Source organism: Salvelinus sp. IW2-2015, linkage group LG26 (genome assembly GCF_002910315.2).
Source record: "Salvelinus sp. IW2-2015 linkage group LG26, ASM291031v2, whole genome shotgun sequence".
Classification (NCBI taxonomy): Eukaryota; Metazoa; Chordata; class Actinopteri; order Salmoniformes; family Salmonidae; genus Salvelinus; species Salvelinus sp. IW2-2015.
Window position 1 is genome coordinate 1,739,461 of NC_036866.1, and position 9,445 is coordinate 1,748,905.

General features: G+C 43.2%; 1 protein-coding gene across 1 annotated transcript in view; it reads left to right on the forward strand.

The window, feature by feature from the left end:
• Window positions 1–9,445, forward strand: part of LOC111952794 (nuclear receptor subfamily 5 group A member 2) — a 120,025-nt gene that overhangs the window by 18,612 nt on the left and 91,968 nt on the right. Inside the window, exon 3 of the mRNA XM_023971702.3 lies at window positions 32–173. Coding sequence (XP_023827470.3) covers window positions 32–173 — 142 coding nt within the window. The remainder of the gene's footprint in view (window positions 1–31; window positions 174–9,445) is intronic.

Below are 9,445 nucleotides of genomic sequence, written 5' to 3' on the forward strand. Positions count from 1 at the left end.
TACGTGTTGACATGTTAATTCTTCTCCGCAGGGCTTCTTCAAGCGCACGGTTCAGAACAACAAGCGGTACACATGTATAGAGAACCAGAGCTGCGCCATCGACAAGACACAAAGAAAACGCTGCCCTTATTGCCGCTTCCAGAAGTGCCTCACTGTTGGCATGAAGCTGGAAGGTAAGGGCACCTCATATTAATGAGGTTACAAGACAACAAGAAGGTCTTGCAGTTTGGCATCAGCCTCTGGCATAAGTGATGGGAGAAATTGTGTACTAGTCACCATCCATGGATTTTGGTTCTGGTGTAAATATACAATATTTTCAATAAAGACATCTTTTTATAGGCCATCTTAGTATAGMCCAACTATGTTATGGTCAGGGTTTGACTTATGTTGGTGCATGACAGACCTGGGTTCAAATATATTCTTTTTCTCTTTTCAAAAACTGGTTTGGACTGCTTTGGGACTACTACTATTGGTTCCATTGTGGCAACGCAGAGCTTCAGTCACACCCAGCTAAAGTTGTTTGAAAGTTAATAAATCTTATTTTAGCCCAGAGACTGGTGCATACAGTACAACACTGGTCAGTTAGATTCTCCCATTATAAATCAGTCATTGCTCAAAACGAGTCGGATATGCTGACCGACCGCCCTTCAATTTGGGTCTTATGCTAGCAACATATTCTGAAAAGAACTCAGAGCTACAAAATGGTACGTTCATACACTGATTTGAGAACAATCGAAGGTATTCTACATTAAAGTTGTAAGCCCCACTTTATGGAATTTTGTACAGGAGTAGCTCTTTCTGTCCGTACACCCATTCAGCATCCGCTTCAACACCCTTAATGCTTTTAGCCCACCAGGTCTTCTTTAAGATTCACATTTATGGCCAGATTGCCTAAACAGAGTGAGATAACTTGTAGATAAAGATTCTAAAAACACACTAAAAGTAGGTAAAAGTAGAGCCTCCAATAATAGCACTGTATCCTCATTGACTTTAGATCGCAAGCGTCCAAGTTGTCTTTCACGAATTACCGTCTACCGTTAAAACACTATATCAAATAATCAACGTTACTTGTCACTACGCAGGATACAGAGATGTCAACGTTACAGAAATGGACTTATCTATTGTCCATGTAGCAATGTTAATAGGTTGTTTCATTGAAAAAACAAAGTATCAATGCCGTAGAAATAACAAACAATAGGTATTGTAGAATATCCAATACATGATCATGATACTGGCGAGGATGAGTAGTTAAATGCATTATAAGCATACATTATCAGGGAAAGTGGATGAGCAACAGGATATTTTTATTTTAGTAGCAGCAACGATATGTATGTGTGTTGTGTTTGTGTGTGTGTGTGTGTGTGTGTGTGTAGTGTGTGTGTGTGTGTGTGTGTGTGTGTGTTGTGTGTGTGTGTGTGTTGTGTGTTGTGTGTGTGGGTTAGGAGAGAGTCATATGAATGTGCATAGAGGCACTGCAGATAGTCGGAATGACTGGGAACTCGCCCCACCGTGATGAACTGGTCCGTCCGCACCGCGCATGAACAAGGGAATCTATAGTCAGAGAGCATGTTTCTGTCCTGCCCTTGACTTTGGTGCAGGGCATATCATGTCCATGCCCTCTTTGTGACAAAACTCCCTGATCTTCTCAAAAAGATACGTTTGTCTAGCTGTGTCCAGTCCAGGTGGTGCTTGTACAGGCAGACCATCTATGGGAGGAAGGACYTCAGCGTTGTGCATCATTTGAAACCTGGTCCCAACTGAGTCTGAACGCTCTTTGGTGACAACAACACCAGGCTCAAGAGCATCGAATCTGTAAAACAGGAAAATAGACCAAAAAAATMAAGACATTACAACCTCGCATAACATTAATTCACCTCCCAAGTTTAGATAAGAAGAATAACCTCATACAATGCAATGAAAATGATATTCACCCGACGTGCTGGTACTGCTTTATCTGTGGCAGAGGCCTGAAGTACGGAGTCAGGTGTTGTTGCCAGTCATAGCTTTCCACCAGCATCGTATCATCCTRCAGGCTCCTTGTATGACTGGTGGAGGAGAGTCAGGCGTGTTCTACTGATGCTGAAATACACATTCCAGATACAAACATTTTTGCCATGTTATACAATAGATTTTGTTTAGACATGTAGCTAGCTAGCTAGACAATTGAATATAATCCCAACCTGTAGTACAAGCAATACAAACCGATTGTCATAGCTATCTAAAGCTAACTAACTAGGTTCAATGTAAGTTAGATAGCTAATATTAGGCTATAACTAGCAATAGAAATGGCTTTCTGAGATAATATTACTACTCAGATCATACTAGTAACGTTAGCAAGCTAGCTAACGATACGCTTTAACTTCGTCTTTTGTTTAGATATGTAGCTAGCTAGTTAGATAAAGAATGAACCATAATCCCAATCCATAGAGTACTAGCAATACAAACCGATTGTCATAGCTAGCTAAAGCTAACCAAATAGGTTTAATGTTAGCTAGTTATCTAGCTACTATTAAGCTAAAACTAGCAATGCAAATGGCTTTCTTAGATAATATTACTAAACAGAAAATGGAAGAACGCTTCACGGCAGACTGCAACCCATTTCTTTAAATAATTACGTCCTGTGTCGTTTACATTTWGTTTGTACAGCTTGTTTAGCCCGTAGTGTCAAGGCACTCTGGTTCACACTGACCGTGTACAATGCCATAAGAATCATCAGATCTTTCTCCCTCTCTGTCACAGATGCCATGGTTGCCCTTAGTTTGAAGATGTAATCCGGAGACAGGTGTTTTACACAACAGCATTCTGTGTTCTCTTTTCGACTCCCTGCTGCATTTGCAATCAAACGCCAGAATTGTATTCATCTCCTTATCATACTCTGCTTCCCCCGGGCATTCCACTGATTTCAAAACTATGTCAACTTCTTCCATGACCACAACACTGTTGATTGACTATTCTTCCCCATCACTGTAATCCAAAGGCTCTATAATGTCTGGTTCAATTAAAATGTTTTGACCGAAATCAGGGCTTTCGTCATCGTATGATAAATGTTCAGAGTCCGCATGGCACGATCGTACTCCAGAAAGTAGTTCATCACAACTTTTTTTCCACTGACCTTTGTCAATAGCGCCTGATGTAATTGAGAGCAGTAGCAACACATTTGCAGTTCTCCATGGCTACCGTTATATCTTTAAAAAAAAAACATGTAGTAGAAAGGATTATCTACACATAATGAGCAGCTCYTTTTAAAGACAGAAGATGCTACACGGCAGACCAATCCTAAACTCATCTCTCGGCATGTCCAACCAATCACGGCTAGCGGGAAGGTTCCTGACTTTTTCCGTGGCTAAACCAACTAGGCTACAAAATTGAACAGTTGTATTTGTATTTACAGATGGTATACAKGTGTGTTATTAAGGCACATGAAAGTTCACATGTTCCAAAAGGTATTTCTGACGAAAAAGTAATTTTGATTTTGAAAAAATTAAAACGTACAAATGCCTTTCTTGTGAAGTAGTGACGTGCGACATACGCCTAGTTTCCTGAAATTAGTGAAATATAGCGTGGGCACCAACATAAAGGTAAAGATGTGGAAATTGTCCAGTCCATTATCTTTGGTGTTTTGTAAGAGTTACTTGGAACGCAACGACCCTATTCAAACAAAACTGTTATCTTGAAGTTTTGGGGCAAAGGAAAAACAAACACGTTTGAATTGGTATCAACTCTGGTTTTTAAAAGTTTATAAATGCTTCTACTGTTGTTGTATAGAACTAAGTTGTGTTAGAAGTTTCTCTAAACCACAGACAGAGGATCAGGTTCTCCTACTCTCTTTACCAGTTTAGGATTAGGGGTATGGATAGGTTAGGATTAGGGGGATGGATAGGTTAAAGATTAGGGGGATGGACAGTTTAGGGTTAGGGGGATGGACAGGTTAGGGTTAAGGGGATGGACAGGTTAAAGATTAGGGGGATGGACAGTTTAGGGTTAGGGGGATGGACAGGTTAGGGTTAAGGGGATGGGCAGGTTAGGATTAGGGGGATGGACAGGTTAAAATTTAGGGGGGTGGGCAAATGCTGTATCTGACCCTGTATCAGTGATTAGGGCCAAATTATACCTACTCTGTAGAAATAATCCTACCGTCCTGCATGTAGACAAATGGGGCGAGAAGTGAAAAGCAACATTGTATTGTTTTACCCCTGAAATGCCTTTATTTTGCCTCTCAGTCTTGACCTCTTTCTCATTCAACCACCACCTTCACACAACCATCCCGTATCTACGTGTACTTTTAGTCGTTTTTAAAATAGCACTTCCTTTTTTTTGTAGAGTTTTTTCCCTCTTAACCCGCAGGAGTGTGGTTTTAATTACTATTAATTGTGAATGGCCAGAGGGCAGAATCTCCTCGACTGTCATTTTACATCTTACTACGGCGTGATGTGTTTTCATATGCTAGCAGCTGGGCGGAGGGGCCCTGCAGCACTCTGTCTACTCCAGCCCAGGGGCTGAGCCAGGCAGGCAGACAGCCAGGGAGGCAGGCAGGCAGGGGAGCAGGAGGAGCAGGGCAGGCAGGCAGACAGGCAGGACCAGACAGACAGGACAGACAGACCAGACAGACAGAAAGAGACAAGGCGAGGCCCAGACACAGGAGCAGCAGCCAAGAGACAGGACAGACAGACAACAGACAGACAGACAGACAGACAACAGACAGACAGACAGACAGACAGACAGGACAGACAGACAGACAGGGCAGACAGTGAGCAGACAGACAGACAGACAGGGCTGGCTGGCACAGGCAAACAGACAGACAGCAGGGAGGCAGACAGCAGGAGACAGCAGCGGAGGCAGGCACCAGAGCAGGCAGCAGCCAGCAGACAGGGCAGGGTGGAATGTTGCCACAACCTGTAAAGATCACGGAGTAGAATGCTGCTCTCCCAGACACAGCTTTCCAGTAAAAACACATACATATATTATAGATGTATTCACACGGTTTTATTCAGTCTTCATTTTGCGGATTAAAAAAAAGTGTTAAATTGCAGTTAAGTCTATTTTAATTGTTAATATTACGTCCTTTTTAAAACGACCTATATGGGCATCGATATGACGTCATGAGAAACTATTATGATCTACTGTCAGAATTGATCTAAAAGGATTATTTTGGTCAAAAGTCTCGCGTCTAAAAACGGATGGAAACATCTGTTGCATCACAACGGGATGAAGGTTTGGTTTCATTTGACTGATGTTCCATTTGCCCATCTACCATTGGGATGGACACCTCCAGTGATGCCCCTCTAGATGGATGGAACAGCTCCAGTGATTCCCTCTATCCAATACAAGAGCAATTGCAGACAGACCTGCCCTAGCATCTTGACTTTGTTCCACAAGAAACACATCCAACATACTTTTAATTTGAGAAATACGTAACCAAACACCTTAGTTAGATAGTCAAATTACACAACTAATATCTCGGCAAAAAACGTTTCAAAAGAATTACAGATTTTCTTGATTATCTTAAATTCATGCTGGGATTTTAGGAAGTGGAATAGGCTTCTCAAAAGTCTACCCAAGTCACATCCAGTACAAGCGTCTGACACCGTAATATCTGGTGACACGACAAGTATACATGGGGTAGTTGGACAGTCATCACCCGCACGCACACACAACACACACACACACACACACCACACACGCGCACACAGCACCACCACGCACGCACGCACGCACGCACGCACCCACACGCAGCAGAGAGAGAAGAGAGAGAGCAAGGAGAGAGAGAGAAGAGAAGAGGAGAGAGGAGGAAGAGAGAGAGAGAGACAGGAGAGACGAGAGAGAAAGATAGAGAGAGAAGAAGAGAGAGAGAGAGAGGAGAGAGAGAAGAGAGAGAGAGAGATTGGGGCGGCAAGTAACCTAGTGGTTAGAGCGTTGGGCCAGTAACCAAAAGATTGCTAAATTGAATCCCTGAGCTGGTAAAAATCTGTCTTTCTGCCACTGAACAAGGCAGTTAAACCCACTGTTCCTAGGCCGTCATTGTAAATGAGAATTTGTTCTTAACTGACTTGCCTAGTTAAATAAAGGTAGAAAAAATAATCTATCATGGAGGAAATGCTAATCCTTTGCACATGAACGCTCACTCATTTGGGAATAATTGCAATCAATATATATTTACACCCATGTGTCTTTGTGATCTTCTCTGTTGGAATCGTCAGTCTGTCTGCTGGAGAGTCAGTTCATTCGAGTCTCTCCCTCTCTTTTTCTGTTTCCCTGAAGATCAAGTCTTTCGTGGTTAGAAAGGATACATCAGAGTACCATTCAGAAATGTTCTCATAGGATAGATGTTTCGGCGCTTGTCCGTATTCTCGTCCCAGGTTTACATCATTTCTAGCTGCAGACTAGTAATTAGTATCTAAGATTTGCTCTTCTTCTTTGCTCGGGGCGGCAGGTAGCCTAGTGGTTAGAGTGTTGGACTAGTAACCGCAAGGTTGTAAGATCGAATTCTTGAGATGACAAGGCAAAATCTATGTTTCTGCCCCTGAACAAGGCAGTTAACCCACTGTTCCTAGACCGTCATTGAAAATAAGAATTGGTTCTTAACTGACTTGCCTAGTTAAATAAAGGTTAAAAAAAAGTATAAATAATTTTGTTGGGATAGAAAGTCTCAGAGTTTAACCGTTTCCAGCTGTGTAGCCAATGGTCCACATGGTATAGCTTTCTAGTTTTGTTACTCAAACCAGTGCCACCTGAGGCTTACACCGAGGTATGCGTGGTCTAAAGTATTTTCAATCATAGCTCACGCTATGGGTTTGCTCAGTCTGAAGAGGATTTTCTTAGGGGGTGGGGGGTTTATTCGTAACCATAGAAAAGGCGGTTCCATGACGCCAGATCATGTCTGTGCTCACYGGGGCGGGCCAATGACTTAATTAAACTTGAAAGGGAATACAATTATCTCACATTAAAGGTTTATCATCACATTACATCATTTCACAAATAGTTTAATCTTTACTCATTCATTTTATACAATAATTAGATGCAAGCCTCATAACTGAGGCACCTGTTTAAACAGAGTTCGGGTAATGTGGCTGTATTGTCTTTCATGAGGTCACAAACATGAAACAAAACGGACCGGGTCGTAGCTGGCTTCTCCACCTACCATCTACACATTCTCCAAAATGTGGATATTTTTCAGTTCTCAAATTCTGTGATGTWGTAGAATTTGACGGGAGTTCCTTTGTTTTACTGTGAAACTCTCTGCATGAAAAGGGGGAGAGAATCTCCGCCAGGAATTTACGACCTAAGATAACAGAACCTGGGTGTAGGAGAGAGTGAGAGAGGGGGAAGCTACGATCTATACCCAGAAAGGGCCACATCATGACAGCCCTGATAGATGGTTTACTTTTAGCCTAATGCCCTGATAGATAGTTTACCTTCAGCCTAATGCCCTGATAGATGGTTTACCTTCAGCCTAATGCCCTGATANNNNGTTTACCTTCAGCCTAATGCCCTGATACATAGTTTACCTTTGGACTAATGTGCGGTCAGGGTTCATGATCTGATAACAGATTCACTTTTCCTGAGTGTGAATGGGGGATGTACAGATTCCACTGTTCTTTTCCCTTGAAATGGTGCATTGGCACTGGTATTGGCACTGATGAGTGTTAAAATGGGTGTTAATATTAATGAGTATTTAAATGAGTGTTAACATTAGAGTGTTAAAATGAGTGTTAACATTTAATGAGTGTTAAAATGTCCCCAAACGTATTAAGACTTCGTAATTCATACAATTTGGATCATTGACTTTGTTTCTATGTGGGAAGTGTTTGTTCTTGTTTTATTGCCAAACGCTATAATAAATTGCTACTGTAATCCAAGAACCTGGTAAACTGTCTGTTCCAGGTACCAACAGTAGAACCTGGTAAACTGTCTGTTCCAGGTACCAACAGTAGAACCTGGTAAACTGTCTGTTCCGGTTACCCAAAGGTAGAACCTGGTAAACTGTCTGATTCTAGTCCAACAGTAGAACTGGTAAACTGTCTGATTCTAGTACCCACCAGAGAACCTGGTTTAACTGTCTGATTTAGTACCAACAGTAGAACCTGGTAAACTGTCCTGTTCCAGGTACCACACAGTAGAAACCTGGTAAACTGTCTGTTCCAGGTACCACAGTAGAACCTGGTAAACCTGTCCCTGATTCTAGTACCGAACAGTAAGAACCTGGTAAACTGTCTGATTCTAGTATCAACAGTAGAAACCTGGTAAACTGTCTGTTCAGGTACAAACAGTAGAACTGTAAACTGTCCTGATTCTAAGTAGCAACAGTAAGAAACTGGTAAACTGTCTGATTCTAAGTACACAGTAGACCTTGGTAAACTGTCTGATTCTAGTACCAACAGTAGAACCTGGTAAACTGTCTGTTCCAGGTACAAACAGTAGAACCTGGTAAACTGTCTGTTCCAGGTACCGAACAGTAGAAACCTGGTAAACTGTCTGTTCCAGGTCCAAAACAATAGTAGCGAACTGCAATAATATGGACAGTAATAGCACACTGCAGTGCATGTTAGATGTTACCCCAGCCCCGCAGTCCTATACTCAGCCCCAGTCCTATACCCAGCCCATCCTGTACCCCAGCCGCAGTCCCTATACCCGTCCCAGTCTATATCCAGCCCCCGTCCTATACTCGCAGTCCCAGTCCTATACAGCCCCAGTCTATAAACCCAGCCCAGTCTATACTCCAGTCCCGTCTTATAACCCCAGCCCCCGTCCTCTACCCCAGCCCCAGTCCTATACCAGCTGCCAGTCTATACCAGCCCAGTCCTATATGCCAGCCCAGTCCTATACTCCAATCCAGTTATACTCCAGCCCCAGTTCCTATACCCCAGCGTCTATACCCAGTCCCAGTCTATACCCCAGTCCAGTCCCTATACTCAGTCCAGCGCTATACCAGCCCAGTCCCTATACTCAGTCCCAGTCCTATACCGCAGCCCCAAGTCCTGTACCCAGCCCAAGTCTTATACCAAGCCCAGTCTATACCAACAGCCCCAGTCTATACCCCAGCCCAGTCAATACCAGCCCAGTCTATCACTCCAGTCCCAGTCTTATACCACCGCCAGCCCAGTCCTATACCCAGCCCCTCCTATACCCCAGCTCCAGTCTATACCCCAGCCAGTCCTATACCGCAGCCAGTCCTATAACTCCAATCCAGTCCTATATCTCAGCCCAGTCCTATACCCAGCCCAGTCCTATACCCAGTCAGTCCTATACCCAGTCCCAGTCTATACTCGCGTCCCAGTCCTATACCCCAGCCCAGTGTATACTCCGTCCAGTCCTTAACCCCAGCCAGTCCTGTACCCAGCCCAGTCTTATACCAAGCCCATCCTATACGACAGGCCCAGGTCCCTATACTCCAGTCCGCAGTTCTTATACCAGCTTCTGTCTTGATACCCCCAGGTATATACCAAAG